Genomic DNA, 17240 nt, shown 5'->3' with positions numbered 1-17240 from the left:
AGGCAGCCTGCTTTTCCCTCACCCACTCCCCCACTGCTTGTGTTCCTTCTCTCTTTCTCTCTCTCTTGCACTCTCTCTGTCAAATAAATAAATAAACAAAATCTTTTAAAAATCCTCCTTATGTATGCCCTATTCATGGTGGATCAATAATGCCACCACATATGGAGAGGTTAGCCCATGCTAAGGTATACTAAAATATTGCTTTTTTTTTCCTGGAATACTTCACTAGGCCACCAAGACATTTCTGGTCCTCCTCCTACCCCATCCACTGTTCCTTCTCTGTCTCCTTTAATGAATTCTCTTCATCTTACTATCTTAATATTGGAGTTCCCCAGGGCTCATTTCTTTTTTTTTCTTTTTTTTTTTTTAAAGATTTTATTTATTTATTTGACAGAGCGAAATCACAAGTAGATGGAGAGGCAGGCAGAGAGAGAGAGAGAGAGGGAAGCAGGCTCCCTGCTGAGCAGAGAGCCCGACGCGGGACTCGATCCCAGGACTCTGAGATCATGACCTGAGCCGAAGGCAGCGGCTAAACCCACTGAGCCACCCAGGCGCCCCCCCAGGGCTCATTTCTTTGTCCTCTTCCATAGCTACATGATGTAGTGGATCTCAGCCAGTTCCATGACTTTGAATAACACCTGCATGCTGACAAACTCCACGGTTATGTCCACTTCAGATATACTTATCTAATTGTCTACACCTATCTTTACATGGATGTTTAATAGAAACCTCCAACTTAATCATGTCTAAATCAGAGTTTACAAATACTTCCCTCCCCCGACCAAATCTGTTTCTTTCTATCTCCCCAATCTCAGTAAATATCAAGTCCATTCTCCCAAGAGCCCAGATCAAAAACCCTGGGGATCATCTTTGACTCTATTCTTTTTCTTATACTCATATCTAACCTATCAGCAATTCCTGTGTGCTTTATCTTCTAAACAGAATCAGAATCTGCCCACTTCTCTCCATCACTCTGACTTTTCCAGGCCATCCTTATTTCCCATTCCAGCTAGGCTAAACCGTTTGCTCTCTTACTTCCCCGCATATTCTGCTCATATAGCAACCAGTCATCTTTTAAAAAACAAAACAAAACACCACTTTTTTTTTTATTATGGGCCTTGAAAAACATACACATACAAGTAAATGATGAACATCCTCATGTACCCATCACTCAGCATCAAAAATCAACATTTTGCCCATTTTTAAATCATTTTCCTTCGATTCCTTACCCTTCCTTTTTCTTTTTTGGTGGAGTATTTTGAAACAAATACCAGCAAAGCTGTCCTTTTAATTATCAGATTAATCTGCTCACAACTTCACAGTAGCTCCTCTTCTTGGTGAAAGCCAGATCTTTTACGATGGCCTACAGTGCCTCTGCGATCTGTCAGTACTCCCCACAGGATATCTCCTCGGACTGTCTCCTGTCCTCACTCTGCTTCAGCCACACCAGAGGTTCTCAAACCTTAGGGCATCAGCATCATCTGGAAGCCTTGTTACAGCAGACTCCTAGGCTCCACCCCCCCCCCCCCCCCCCCCGTTTCTGGTTCAGTAGATCTGAAGTGGGCCTCCTGAATTCGCATTTCTAACCAACTGCCAGACGCTACTGTTGTCCAGCGGGCGTATCTCGGTGACCACCTGCTACATTGTTCTTCTCCCTGTTCCCCAGCAAGCCAGGCAAGACCTGTGCACAGGAGTCTCTGCCTTACTCTTCCCTGGCCCTGAGGACTTTTTGCTTTCCTAAAGATTGATTTTATTCCATCCCTGTTTAAATGATATCATTTGAGGGGACTTCTCAGGCTACTCCTAAAATAGCATCCCATTTTCCTCACTCTGATTTTCTGCATAGCATGCATCCTTCGTTTGTTTCTTAGCCCGTCTAGATTGACAGCTCCATGAGCAGGGAGACCTGGTTTTGCTCTCTTACCGCATCCCCTACCAAAATCTTGTCTAGTAGGTGCTCACTTCACCTGTACAAAGAACGGATCCTACACTGAGAAGGAAGGCCCAGGTCCTTGCTTGGGAAACTGGACAAATTCATTTCTCCTTGCCTCAGTTTCACCATTTGCTAAGAAGTAGTTGGTGAATGCCTACCCTTCTCCTCTCCCTGGGCATAGAGAGGTTCAAATCAAAAGAGAATGATGTGAACAGCCTGAGAAGCACAGCATAAGTCAAGAGAGAGCGCTGATATGCTGTGCTTTCGGGTGCCCTTTCCCCGCACAGACAACACCCCCTTCTATTTTCTAGCAACCCCCCTCCTCCCGCCCCGGTGACCCACAACCCCAGCTGCGGGCGGCCGCCGCCCCCGTCCCGCCCCGCACCCGGCTGGCGCCCGCACGCCTCCGCCGGCAGGAACAGCAGCAGCAGCGGCGGCAGCAGCACCCTCCGCAGCGGTAGCACCCTCAGTAGCAGCCGCAGCAGCAGGAGGAGGAGGAAGGGGAGGCGCCGAGGGAGGGGTCCTCGGCCGCCGCGGGAGGCCGCATCGCCGTCCCGTCACGGCGTCGGCGCGGCCGGGGCCGAACCCGGAAGTGGCCGAGCCCGCGCGCCCGCCGGTCCCGCCGCCGCCGCCGCCTCCGCCGCCGCCGCCGCCTCCACCGCCGCCACCGCCCGGCACTCCAGCGAGCGCGGGAGCCGCGCAGGCAGACGGAGCGCGCCCGGCCGAGCGGGCCATGGCCGCGGGGGCCGCCGCCGCAGGTGGTGGCGCGCGGTGAGGCGAGCGCGGCGCCCCCTCTGGGGCGGATGGAACGCGGCTCGGCGGGCGAGCAGTGCCGGCGTCCGCGGCTGGAATGGTGCTGGCGGCGGCGGTCGGTGCCTGCGTTCTGAAGCCCGAGAGGAGCCACAATGGAGACGCCGTCGCTGCCTCCCGCGTGAGTGAGCGGGCGAGCGGGCGGGCTGTGCCGCTGCGGATAAGCGCGCTGCTGCGGCGCGTGTCGCCGGCCGCGGGGGCTGCTCGGAGACGGCCGCCCGGTGCCCGCTGGCGGAAGCCGCCGGGGAGCGGACGCCGGGGGGCGGCGGGAGGTGGAAGCTGCGGGGCGTGACGAGGCGCGGTTCCCGCAGTCCTGAGGTGGACGCGGACGGAAACTCAGCCTGGCCAGGCAGTGACTTAAAACCCTGTCCAGGATTTCCAGGGAAAGGTCTTCCCGATCCCGGGCGAATAGAAGATTCGGTGTGGGGCTGAGCTTGGGGACTCTGCCCGTCCTGTGTACGCCTCCCTGGAATGCATGGGCTGCTTGTGTCCAGCTTGCCGGCCCCTTTCTGAGTGATGGAGATGTGCTGCACGGGAGTCCGTTGAAAAAGGCAACCTGGAAAGTACCAGACACCGGTGTCTAAATGAATTGGTCTTAGGTCGCTTGCTTCTCTGAATTTCTAGCAAAATTATTATCTGAGGAGCTTTTACATCACTCTAAAGGAGCCACGGCTCTTCAGGGCATGTGACCTCTTTTACCTGGCACTGCAGAAAATTGTATCCAGAAACCGGAGCATCTTCTGCTTCCTTGGTACCCTAGGCAAATTAGTAGTGTAGCGACCTGCCAGGCACAGGTGTCTTTTTCCTTGGTACCCAGATACATTCAAGATACCTGCAACGAAACTACTTTCCAGAAATAATAACAGTTGCACAGTTATTGTGGGAGCTATCGAAGATTTGCATTATTCAGTACAGTATTATGTTTTGGAAAGTGTTTAGTAAAAGTGGACTATAAAATCCTCAGGAGTTTTGAAAATTTCAATTTTGATTTGCCTTCCTTAGGTTAACCTTTAGGAAGGGACAAGAGCCCCTTGAATCTGACTTTTCAGACCTCAAGCAAACCTCATTCTGAGAACGGAGTACCTTTTCATGGGAGCTTATTCATGGAGCCTTATCGTTTTTCACTTAGATTTGGCCAGCTTCTCTCCATGGCACCAGCCTCTTGCGATTAGTTGGCAGAGTTCCAGCCAAAATGTGGATATTTGGCTTGGGTTGAATAATATTTTGATGTCAAGTCCTTTTAGGAGAGCTAATAGGATCCTGGAACTACAATTTCTAAAAGTGCCTTACAGCATTTTTAGCTTGAGTGGAACAGGTCATCGGGATCTGAGGAGTCCGCCGTAAGACTGATGAATTGACCCTCTTGGGCATATAGAAGCAAGGCTCTGTTGCTTCCTGATCACTATGGCTTTGAGGGGTTTGTAGGCTTTGTTTTCTGGTCATGTTCTTCAGTGGCTTTGGGAAAGCACCTGAACCCCTAGGAAACATGATGGTGGGTTGTTAGCATCAGCAGTGTGAATACAGCACATGGATTCTGTCCAGGCTCAAAGGCAATTAAGGCAGGAAATGTTACCTGTATGTAGGTAGCACATAATATATAGAATATACCATGTCGGCATGTTAGTTGTAGTAAATCTGCCCCCTTTATATTCCATTTTCTGCAGTCCCATTTTACTTTTGAAGCAGAGGGAACTATAGGAAAGAACAGGGGCTCTAAGAATGCAGGTGAAAAAAGGGTGTGGACAACAATAAGGCTCTGGAAGGAGAGAGTAGAGACATAGAAAATGGTTCAAATAGACTTAATTGAAAAATGAAATTGATGTGTGCATGCAAACATTGATAAACGGGATCTAGGACAGATCAATTAACCATAATTTTGGTATCTAGCACAATTCTTTGGTATTGAGACTCCATCAGTAATGCTAGAACAATGGCAGGCTGAGATGTGATGGAAGGCTAGGAATGCCCGCAGGGATCAAAGAACTGTTAAAACTTCTTTTAATTGTGGGTGTCTAAAGTTGGTGAGACTTTTTCATTGTGCTTATTCATTTAATGATAAATACAAATAGGGTTTGTTTTCATTTGGTCTCTGTAGAATTAATCTTCAGTTCAGAGTTTGTTAGAATCTGTAATAGTTTTCCTTCCTACCACTTGGCCTCTTTGTCTTCACTCCCATTAGCTTACTTTTTCCTTTCTCACTAAGTCATGGGGTGCTGTGTTTGAGAATTGCAAGACGGTGTCTTTGGGGAAGGAGCTTTATTGGGCCTCGTTGGGCTAAAGCTAGGTGGATGGAGGCAGTGGAAGTTATTGGGAGGACTCAGCTTTTCGTAAGGTTAGATTTTTAGCCTGAGTTTTAAGGCAGGGAAAGATGTTTGATGAAAGATGTCTGAAGCCTTGGGTGATGTGGTAGGAAGCAGGGACTTAGGTCCTCTTTGGGGAAGTGTGTGTTTGTTAATTCATTAATTCTGCAAATATTTGAATGCCTGTCTCTGCCTGACACTGTGTAGGAGCTTATGCTGGTGCTTCTTCTCTAACAGCTAGTTTCAGTGTTTTCAAATCCCACCTTCCTGCCCTTTGGCCTGTTAGCACATGGTCTTAGAGGGGTGGAGTTTCTGTAGTTCCTTTGGGATAGGCTTGTTGAAATTAGGTTTTGATTTCGTGTACTCTTTCCACTTTTTGCCTCCACTTTCTCCTCATCCTTTTTGACTCTCATGTTGTCACTGGGCTTCGTATCTCTGTGTATTGTTTTTTGCATTCTATATGTAGCATTTTGATTGTCTTGCATTTTGGAGTTTGGGTGATATGAAGATAATGGGACATTTGCCTCTGATCGAACCTGAAGGTGTGTTACTAAAAACTAGATGTAGGGTAGTAAAGGAAATCCAGGTGCTAAACTGAGATATGCAGCCTTGACCCTAGGAATGTTTCACACATTCTGGCTTTTATGGTTATTTTTGCAAAGGATTTTCATAATTATTAAGTTGAGGGAAGACAAGTATAGAATGGAATGCATTTCTTTGACCACCCCTCACCAGTTTCTTAGCCTTCATTTTCTTTCTGGCTCCTCTTTCACAAGTTGACTTTCTCTCTACAAGCCTTATATTGTTGCTTTTCCTTCACAAAACTAAGCAAACATGCCTCAGATACAACGGTATCTTGGACCAATGATTCCATATCACTGGAGAGTCTTGGCATCGGAGTTGTTCAAGCTTAGGCAGGCAAACATCTCGTTGACCACGCTCTAAGGGATTTAGACAGCAGAAGATGGGTTGAATTAGAACAGAAGTTTTCAGAATTTTGGATTTCACTGACCTGTGAAGTTAAAAGAGAAAAACTCAGGTCCAACACAGGATTGCTAAGTTTTTTGTTTTGCCTAGCAGGAAAAAAGATCTATAAAATAATTATCAACTTTTACTATAACTCTCACTATCTTTTGGTAAGAGAAAGGACGTTTTAGTGTCCCTTTCCAAATACAAAGAAGGGCATTATCTCAGATTAAAAGCTCGTCCTTAAATGGAATTAATTTAGTTTTATGAAACCTTACTACATTTTCCTTATTTTGTCAGACCAGTAAAAAGTTCCCTGAAGCCTGACATTTGTAATCCACTGGACCAGATGACTTTTAATGTTCTTTCTACTTTTTAAGATTCAATTACTGGGGGCGCCTGGGTGGCTCAGTGGGTTAAGCCGCTGCCTTCGGCTCAGGTCATGATCTCAGGGTCCTGGGATCGAGTCCCGCATTGGGCTCTCTGCTCAGCAGGGAGCCTGCTTCCTCCTCTCTCTCTCTCTGCCTGCCTCTCTGCCTACTTGTGATCTCTCGCTGTCAAATGAATAAATAAATTCTTAAAAAAAAAAAAAAGATTCAATTACTGGGAATTTAGAACCCTGACACAGGTTACCCCCATATTCATTGGTTTGTCTTTTATAGCACATTGGAATATATTCTTGTTTTTGTATAACTAGACATGAATGTTAAGTTGGGCATCTGTCAGATCATAGGTGAATCTCCTCAGTGACAAATATGTTTAAAATATTTAGGAGTAGTAATGACTGACAAGATGATGTTGAGAGAAGACATGGATCAGTGTGTGTTAAAGGAAGTTATATAAGGAAAATTCTTAAGTGTATTTGGGAACTCGAGATGTGGACTCTGGAAATAGGTAACATGTCAGCAGTAGTTTTAAAATTTTCTGATGCTGGGAAATCACTCATCCTCCTCCTACTGAATAGCCCCAATCCTTGTTTCTAGTCTGTACTTTCTAATGCACCCAGTAGGCATTCAATCAATATTAGTAAGTATGCTTTCATGAACGTAAATTTACTCACCTGTGGCTGTTAAGGAACTGCATCAGGAATGTTTATGAAAACAATTGAACTTCTTAAGATCAGATGGAGGGTTCTTTCCAGGTGATACAGAGAATGAAAATTGCTTTTTAGATGCTCTTCTGTAGAGTTCTTCTAAATTCCAGATGTATTTACTGTTTATAATAAGGGAGTTCAGGTTTTTCATTCATGTTTATTGGGTGCTTACTATGACCAGGCTTTGGGGATATCTCAGAAAACAAAGTCCTTCGCCTGGGTGGCTCAGTTGGTTAAGCAGCTGCCTTCGGCTCAGGTCATGATGCCAGTGTCCTGGGATTGAGTCCCACATCGGGCTCCTTGCTCGGCAGGGAGCCTGCTTCTCCCTCTGCCTCTGCCTGCCATTCTGTCTGCCTGTGCTCACTCTCTCTCCTTCTCTCTGATAAATAAATAACATCTTAAAAAAAAGAAAAGAAAAGAAAAGAAAACAAAGTCCTTTTCCTTGTGGTTGAAACTGATCGTGAACAAATATATAATACATTTACTGTAGTGCATGGGTCAGTATATTTTGTGTTATGTGCTTTACTGTTTTACATTTCAGGCTGTTGGCATTTGCTAAAGTATTTTTTTTTTTAAGATTTTATTTATTTATTTGACAGATCACAAGTAGGCAGAGAAGCAGGCAGAGAGAGGGGAGGAAGCAGGCTCCCTGCTGAGCAGAGAGCCCAATTCGGGGCTCGATCCCAGGACCCTGGGATCATGACCTGAGTCAAAGGCAGAGGCTTTAACCCAGTGAGCCACCCAGGCACCCCACTAAAGTATTTTTTTGATCAGTTCTTTTCACTGATCCTGCCTTGAAAAATAAGTTCTGCTTTTCATGTCACTACTTTTTCTTGGTTTCCTCCTGTAGTTTTTAGGTCGTTAAATATGATTTACTTTATTTCATTTAGTCTTGTCAACACCCTTGTCTGTAGGTCTCTATTATCTTTTTTCAGATGGTTAATTTTCATAGGTTATGAAGTAGAGGAGAAGTTGGGACTCATTGAACACTTTTTTCCTGTTTTACATGGCTTCTCTTCTATTACTGTTTGTTGGCTCCTCCTCACAAATGCAGGTCGTGGCCAGTTGTTTTTAATCAACTATTAATCACTAAGTTGTGGCTCCATCTATATCTCAAGCCTGGGTTCTAGATCTGTGCTTCAGTCGTGAATTGTCAGCTTCTTACAGAACATCTACTCTTAGCTTATATCTTAGATTCGACATGCCTAAAACTGAGTTCTCAAACTGACTTCACTTTGTAACATCTGCACTTATTCAGTGGTTAATCATTCTTCTGGTCCTAGATACCCAAAGCCTTGGAAGGGTCTCTGGTGTCTCTCTCTCATCGTCTTCCACTTCTTATTAGCTTCCAGGAAATGTAGAGTCCTGGTTTCAAGTGTTCATTCTGACTACTACCATTCTGACCAACAGATTTTATCCCTTGATACCTGCATTTTTTTTCTCCTACTTTTTCTCCTATTAACCTCTGTGTGTTCTTTCCTCACCTTGTAGTCCATCTATGGTTTTGACCCCAACAACATCTTACAGTCACATCCAATGACTTAGCAAACCAGTTATCTCAACCCAGTGATCAGAACCCTCTTACCATTTTGGCTTAATCTTATAGTATGTTCAAAATTATTATTTGCTTTTGACCTCCTAGAGTAAACTCTGCCTTATCACATAGCCTTTTCCTGTCCTGTCCCCAGTTAAAACAACTTGGAATTCTTCCAAGGCCCACTTGGAACCCTGTCTTCCTTCAGAGTCTTCCCTATTTACTCCAATTCATTTCAGCCGCTCTTTGCATTCCTACAGTATCAGTAACCCATTATCTTGCACTTGCGTACTGACTTACGCCATTCCCTAGTGGTTTCAAATGTGCCTCCCAGTTAGATGGTAATTGGAGAAGTTTCCTGCGTTCAGCCTCCTGTATATCCCTCACTCTGCTTAATGTTAGGGCATGTGGTCGGCATCTAAGCAGTGCTTACCTACTTGATTTATTAACAGTGGTGGTTGTCTGGAGTATTGCTAATTACTTTTGATTGATTGTTGCAATTAAAAATGAGGAAGGCCATTAAAATCCATAAAAATAGATCTCTACATTCAGTTTAGCTCCCAACCTCAACATTTTTCTTCTTAACTCTGTATTTACATTCATACAGTACTTAGTGCTTGTACAGCTCCCTGAGGCAAGTAGGTGAGGTGTTATTATCTTTGACTTTCCTATTACATTTCATATTAGACATATTTATGGAATAACGAAAGCTTATTTTATAAGTAAACCATCTGAAGCTCAGAGAGACCAAGTGACTATACCCAAGGTCACTTGGTTAGTATTAGGTGTAGCAGAACTACCGTGCAGGTCTTCCAGGTGATTCTGGTCCTCTTCTAGTGCCTTTTCGTTCAAGTGCTAGAAAATGTGGCTTAGTCAACTAAATTGTCAAATCAGATTGCTGCCCTCTCTTACTGGCCAAGCGCTGGTAATACTATGAAAAGTGGTGAAAGAAAGGCCAGAAATAGGAGTTGCTAAAAGGCATGGGAGTGTTTGAAATGGATCATCAACTTCCTCCTCCCAATTTTAGCACATCATAAATATCCCACTCTGACAGTGCTTTGTTAACTGTTCATAATGTATTCTTTAAAATAAGATTGATCTTGCATAAGACATACTTTTACCCTGGTCCCTTTCCTGGTAATAGTCACTGCCAGGGACAAAAAGTGCCTGATTTGTGCTCTGTTTGTCATGTAGGTGGGAGGGAGAGAGGGAGAGAGAGCTGAGTTGAACTGAAGTAGAGCTTTTTACAGCTCTATTGTTCTACTATCAGAGAACAATTATATCCCAACTTCCATCAGCCTCTCCACTTCAGACATCCCAACCACCTCCTCCTGCCAGTGCTTCTCCACACACTTAACATAAAGCTACACAACTAAATCCTAGGAGGAAAAGAGAGGACATACGTGATTTCTCCCTCTGTCCTCCAGTAGGTTCAGTGCTCTGCTTTCATTGTTAATCCATTTTAGTAAAATTGGGTCTTTCCAGCTTTTCCAGCTCAGAGAAAGCTGAAACATAACTTTTGGGGGGAAAAAAAAGTATATATATATATATATATATATATATATATATATATAATCAGTGGCATTACCTTTTGTTCTGTCACCATGCAAAGTTATTAAAATATTGTTGACTATATTCCCTGTGCTGCGCCTCTCATCCTCGTGACTTATCTTTTTTTTTTTAAAGATTTTATTTATTTATTTGACAGACAGAGATCACAAGTAGGCAGAGAGGCAGGCAGAGAGAGAGAGGGAAGTAGGCTCCCTGCTGAGCAGAGAGCCCGACGCGGGGCTCAATCCCAGGACCCTGAGATCATGACCCAAGTCAAAGGCAGCGGCTTAACCCACTGAGCCACCCAGGCGCCCCCCTCGTGACTTATCTTATAACTGGAAGTTTGTACCTCTTAGTCCCCTTCACCTGTTTCACCTAGCCCCCAAACCTTCTCCTCTCTAGCAACCACTAGATTGTTTTCTCTATTTATGAATCTGTGTCTCTTTTGTTGTTGTTTAGATTCCACATGTAAGTGAAATCATGTGGTATTCGTCTTTGACCTTTTTCTCTTAGCATAATACTCTAGGTTTGTCCATATCTTTGCAAATGGCAAGATTTCAATGGCATTATGATGTTTTTGTAAGGTGTTCTCTGACTAGATGGCATGATTTTTTCTTTGCTTTTTGTATTTGTCTCACAGATGCTTCCTATTCAGTTCTTAAAGGTCTTCATACTGAAGGTATAATCCAAATTCCTACATGTCAGGAGGGCAGATGTTAACGTCTTTTTAAGCTATATTTTTTTGGTAATATGACCATATATTTGTAGATTATAGTTAGTCTGCTGGCTCTGTACCTAATAAAAGTTTAAATTCCAAACACTTGAAGAGAATTTGCAGAGAATGTCTCTTTGTCTTTAGTTAATTGCAAAAATTGAAACCACAACTCTGCCACAAACCAAAACATGTTTCCAGTGGAGAAAGCCCTCTATTTTTACAACCTCTAAATACTGTGGTGGTTATTTGGGTAAGATGAAGGATGTGAGAGTATTTCATTGGTAAACTGTAGAGTGACATAACAAATACTAGTTAAAATATTGGTTATTATTGAATCTCTACTTCTGATATCTTGGTTTTGTGAATGGGAGCAATGTTAGTATGATAATTAGATTCTGAATGCAAGTTTAGCTAGGAAAGCAGCAGAGGAAATAGGAGAGATGTAATAAGGTAATGGAGAAAACTTCAGAGCAGTGGTGGATGGTGACTCTGAAAACAACAGCTGCTGACGTGAACTTGGCAGAAGTTTGTGAGTAATGGTGGGTGACTCATTGCAAGCAAGGGAGTCTTGCAGCTTTTGAGGTGAACAGGCAGAGGGGAGAATGAGATGGTGGCCATCCAGGGGCTAAGTATTTGTGTCCTGAATGTGAAAATGTCTGGTTCCCTGTTAAATTTTGCAGCTGCATCATTCACATGAATTGTAACATTGTTTCCACCAGAAAACCCTAAAAACATGAACAACCCATATTTTCTAAAGTGTTTGTTCTCAATCTGAGATGATTGTCCCAGGGTGGGAGGTAAGTGGGTGGTGGGACATATTACATCACCTTTTTTTTTTTTTTCAATTTTAAATTATACATAGCTGCTTTTCACCCCTACTCTTGGAGAAGCTGTCATTCTGATATATCTAGTCCTATAAAAAGGGCCTGCCTGAATCTTCATGTGAAAATTTTTCATGTTTGAAAAAATTGCTTGGGTCATTTTGGTCTTGTCCCCTGCCACTGGGAATCACTATTCCAGATCAAATACTATATAGCTAAAGAAACTATACCTCATTTCTAAGATGGCCTCAGAACCAACCTCTGCTTGATTATGGGTCTTGACTCTTTCAGGAAGATAGACCTATTAGAGTCTTTATTTTCTCCTTCTTGGAGAACTCATTCATTGTCAGTAGTGTGTTTGGGGGCAGAGTTAGAGTTACCTAGTTACCTAGTCTGAGAAGCCAAATCTTAGAATGAGAAGCTTCTCTGGAAAAGGCTAGCTCCCTGCTTTAGAAGGGAAGCAGGGAGAAGGTATAACTACACTTGACTGGTATAACCTAAAGGGTAAACCTTCACCTCCCACTTACCTGCTTCCTAGTATATGTTCATTTTCCATACTTGTAGTTTTAGGCATGATGTGTCATTTTTTTTTTTTTTTTTTTACTCAGCTCTGCTTTTGAATAAGAGACCGTCTAACACAAAACCACATAGGAAGTGAAAGATTATGGAAAGGACTTTAATGTTGAAAATGTGTCCCTGTGCAGGGGCGCCTGGGTGGCTCAGTGGGTTAAGCCGCTGCCTTTGGCTCGGGTCGTGATCTCAGGGTCCTGGGATTGAGCCCCGCATCAGGCTCTCTGCTCAGTGGGGAGCCTGCTTCCTCCTCTCTCTCTGCCTGCCTCTCTGCCTACTTGTGATCTCTGTCTGTCAAATAAATAAATAAAATCTTTAAAAAAAAAAAAAAAAGTGTCCCTGTGCAGCAGGGTGTTGTATTTCTAAGTAGCTCTTAGTACAGAGAACACTTAAAAAAAATTCAGTGTTAAGCCTTTCTTTTCTTTGTAGAGTTTTTGGAGTACATCAGGAAAATCAGAAAATAGACTGAAAATAGACTGCACCAATAAAAATATTGATTATTGTATGGTAGCTGTCTTAAAGTTAATTCTCTACTGCACGAAGTTTTAATTCATAATTTCCTAAGCAAATATAAACATTTTTGACTCTTATATAACGATATTCCTTCTAGGGCTGAGTTACTTTTGCTTCCATTCTGAGCATTGAAAAGCCTTCTATGATAGTTTTGCCAATCTTCAATATTTTATTTTCCCTACGTTGTAAACTCTTTTAAGTTCTTAAACTAGAAGCAGGTGTAAATCTTAACTTGTTATACATGTGGACATCCAGTGTTACATGGTCAGAAAGTTTGCATAGGTTGCATATATCTTACATAATTTTTTTGTCCTACAATTTTCTTTATGAAAGGATGGTGAGAAATAGCATTATGGAGTATGTCTTTTACTATAAAGTATTTCCCAGTCCCCTCTGCCAGATCTGAATGTTCTTTCATCTTTCGCTCCTAGACTTACTTGGCCTGAGAAAAAGAGCTAGTATAAATCATCTGTCTACACACACACACACACACACATACAGGCCACAGGGCGTAGAGTGCACCATGCTGTTCTCCCATTCCAGCTGTGGGCTCACCCACTGGAGACAGTGTCTTGTATTAATTTATTTGTAAGGTCCCTTTAAAAAACTCTCAAGGGATGTAGAAAAAGGACTTATATCTACTTCTAGTTTGCAAACCCTGGAAGAATCAGATGCTTCAACTTATGTTGATTCTTGGGGTGCAGAGGAATGGACAAGGATAGCATCTATGGTTGATGATGGAGGTTACATTAATGTTTGAGTGCCTGGGTTTCATTGCTTCATGTGCCTTCTGTGGAATCAATGTTCCCCACATTTCTTTACTGCTAAAGTTTTTCTAGCTCTAGACTCGAATATGTCAATTTGATATCTACTTGGATGTCTGATTATCTTAAAAGCAACATGTATGAAGACGAAGCTCTTGATCTTCCTACTGCAGACTGGTTGCACCTGCAGCCTCCCATCTCAGTTAGTGGAGACTCTATCCTTCCAGTTGCTCAAACCAAAAAATAAGAGGCATTCTGATTTTCTTTGATGTGCCACATGCATTCTGTCAACAGATTTTTTTTTTTTAAAAAAACCGGGAGATTTTACCATACTTTTACTAGTTTCTGACAAATCACATAAAAAGAACAAGACTATGAGAGATCTAATATATATATATATATATATATATATATATATATATATATTTATTTATTTATATATGTAATTAACAATTTTGATCTAGCCTAATAATAAAAACAATAACATTTAAATAGCACCCACTATGTGCCAGACCCTGTTGTAAGCATTTTACAAAGATGAATCCATTTGATTCTCACAATAACCCTAAGAAATGAGTCTGTTATTAAGTCTATCTTACAGATAAGGAAACTGCTAGATATAGCAAAAATAGAAAGATTAAAAAACAACAATAAAAACAATCCTTAGAAGTGTAGAAGTCATTCTTAAACTGTGGATCAAACAGAAAATAGTTGGATGGTACATTCATGGGTGCTCATTATATTAAAAAGTAAGCAAATAAATAAAAAACAGGCTACTCATGGGCTAAAGATGACAGTGTGTTGTAAGTCAAAGATGATGATTCAACCAATTCTGTCCACTTAAGATCTAGAAAAATAAGAAAGGAAACTTAGAGGTAGAGAAAAAAAAAAAAAAAAACAACTGGCTGGGGAATAAAAAACTAGAAAGTAATAATATTGAGAGTACCACTCTGTCAACAGATCTTGTTGGCACTACCTTTAAAATATACCCAGAACCCAGTCACTTTTTTTATTTTTAAGATTTTATTTATTTATTTGACAGAGAGATCACAAGTAGGCAGAGAGGCAGGCAGAGAGAGGGAGGGAAGCAGGCTCCCTGCTGAGCAGAGAGCCTGATGTGGGACTCTATCCAAGGACCCTGAGATCACGACCGAGCCGAAGGCAGAGGCTCCACCCACTGAGCCACCCAGGCGCCCCAACCCAGTCACTTCTTATCACTGCTCCTACTTCCACTGCTGCTGCCATGCTCTGAGCCCCTGTCACCCCCTGCTACATTATTCTCCTAAACAGTTAACCCTTTTTCATCTTTGCCCACCTTGACTATTCTCAATCAGCAGCCAAAGTGGTCCTTTGATAACGCATGTTGTATTGTGTCACTCTTCTGCAGTGCCTCCCTGTTGTACTCAGGGTAAAAGCCAAAGTCCTTCCAGCGTCCTACAGCCCTTCATGACCTGCACGCCCCACTGTCCCCCAGCCCCAACCTTGGTCTCATGGTCCTGGAACACGCCAACTTCATACAGGTCTTTGCTCTAGCTCTTCATTCCTTCCGGACATTGTCTCACCTCCTGATCCTGGTTCAAATCTCAGTTCTCAGTTGGGCTATTGATGATCTGATGACCCTGTTGACTAGTGCAAGTTATATCAGTCCATACTCTTGCTTCTCTTTATGTTGCCTGTTTTTTTCCAATCCATTGCTCTTACTTTCTGATGTACTTCTTACTTCATTGGCTTGTTCTGTATATTGTCTCTTCCCTCTCTCCCCTCTTCCCTCCTAGAGTCCAAGCTCTGTGAGGATAGGAGTCTTTTTGCTCATTGTTCACATGTATCCCAAGTGTCTATAACAGCACTTGGTACATAGTTGGCACTCAAATAATATGTGCCTAATGAATTCATGAGAGATAATGTTTTAAAAATGAATGATTCTTTCAAAATGGGTCAGGAACGGAAGAGGTATAAAGAGAAATGCAGCAATAAATGATGATGTTTGCCTGTTCTTTGTGTGATTTATATACAAGTGTGATTTCTTTAGGTTTAATTTGGTATCCTGATTTTTTTAAGTTAATTGCTTTATTGACGTATAATTTACATGCCATAAAACTCAACTATTCTAATTGTACAATTCAGTGATTTTTAGTATATTTCTGGAGTTGTGCAGCCATTTCCTCAAAAAGTTCCCTTTTGTCCATTTGCAGTTAATTCACCTCCCCACTATGGTACCTTGATTTTATTTGTTAATTTTTTTGTCCCCCAAGTTTCAAAAGAATAATTTATATAGCAATACTGATTTAGCCCATGCTCTTAAAAATTGTGTTTAAATATGAAGTTAAGTATCATTGTTTAATGTAGGACATTGTATTGAATTAATAGAAAGAATGAGCATGAAGAATCAAACTGGCTTCAGTCTCACCCAGCTCTACTATTTAGTTGCCCAAATAGTTTTTTTTTGCCTTCATCTTTTTATCTGTTAAATGGGGATAATAATCGTAATGAGTTCACAGAGTTGTTTTGAAGATTAAGCAAATAATTCAGGTAAATGACTTAGCACTGGGGCACCTGGGTGGCTCAGTGGGTTAAGTCTCTGCCTTCAGCTCAGGTCATGATCTCAGGGTCCTGGGATTGAGCCCCACATCAGGCTCACTGCTCAGCAGGGAGCCTGCTTTCCCCTCTCTCTGCCTGCCTCTCTGCCTACCCTACTTGTGATCTCTCTGTCAAATAAATAAATAAAATCTTTAAAATAAATGACTTAGCACGTGGCTGCTGTATAGTGAATACTCAGTAAACTCTAGCTAACATAATTAATCTCTTGTTAGAAGAGTAGGTCTGAAATATGTGGGGTAAATAAGCTGGCAGGTGGAGAGCAAAATTCAGATCAGATTCTGAGTTCCTGAAGTTTGTGTGAAATATGATCCTGTTCCTGTCTTGTAATATGTTTGTAAATAATATATGACTACAACAGATTGTTAAAAGCAGGTTAATTTCCAACACAGAGGATCATTTCTCAGCATTTTTATTTCCAGTTGTCTGCTAAATCACTTTTACTGAATTTTCTGTGCTAGTCGTTGACAGAGTTTTGACATGGTAGAGAATACCCACTTTTTTGGTTAAAATCATATGAACATCAGAAAATGTTCTGAATTGTGTCTTAATCTTACATTGGGATATATTATGAGACTTCTTCTAAATGAGTTTGGAAGATTCATTGTATTTCTTGTAGCGTGATAAGCCTGAACTAAATTATCTGAAATAAGATCTTTTTTTGTTGTTTTTTTCTCTTATGTACAGATGCACAAAGCAGGGTCATCAGAAGCCTCTCGATTCAAAAGATGATAATACTGAAAAACACTGCCCAGTGACAGTGAATCCTTGGCATATGAAGAAAGCTTTTAAAGTCATGAACGAATTAAGAAGGTATTGTTCCATTAGTATACATGTAACCATGGATTTCTTCCCTTAATTTTTTACTTGTTTATAGTGAATATACTCTTCATGCCTCATCGTTGCTTTGTGTGATACAGAGAACATTAAAAGCTTTTTCTGCAGGTTTTTTATCAGAAGCATAGATAGTAAAAGACTGCTCTGCTCTATCCATGTGGCTAGTCTGAATTGAGATGTTCTGTAAGTGGAAATATATAATAGATTTCCAAGATTTAATACAAAATAGAATATAAAA

General features: G+C 42.0%; 1 protein-coding gene across 1 annotated transcript in view; it reads left to right on the top strand.

Annotated features, from left to right (window-relative positions):
- Positions 1–2662: 2662 nt before the first annotated feature.
- Positions 2663–17240, top strand: part of KLHL2 (kelch like family member 2) — a 105327-nt gene continuing 90749 nt past the window's right edge. The window contains exons 1-2 of the mRNA XM_059374215.1: positions 2663–2864; positions 16853–16978. Coding sequence (XP_059230198.1) covers positions 2839–2864; positions 16853–16978 — 152 coding nt within the window. The 5' untranslated portion in view covers positions 2663–2838. The remainder of the gene's footprint in view (positions 2865–16852; positions 16979–17240) is intronic.

This window comes from Mustela nigripes, chromosome 1 (assembly GCF_022355385.1).
Source record: "Mustela nigripes isolate SB6536 chromosome 1, MUSNIG.SB6536, whole genome shotgun sequence".
Taxonomy (NCBI): Eukaryota; Metazoa; Chordata; class Mammalia; order Carnivora; family Mustelidae; genus Mustela; species Mustela nigripes.
The sequence above is the reverse complement of the archived record's forward strand: the minus strand, read 5'-3'. Positions and strand labels throughout refer to the sequence as shown.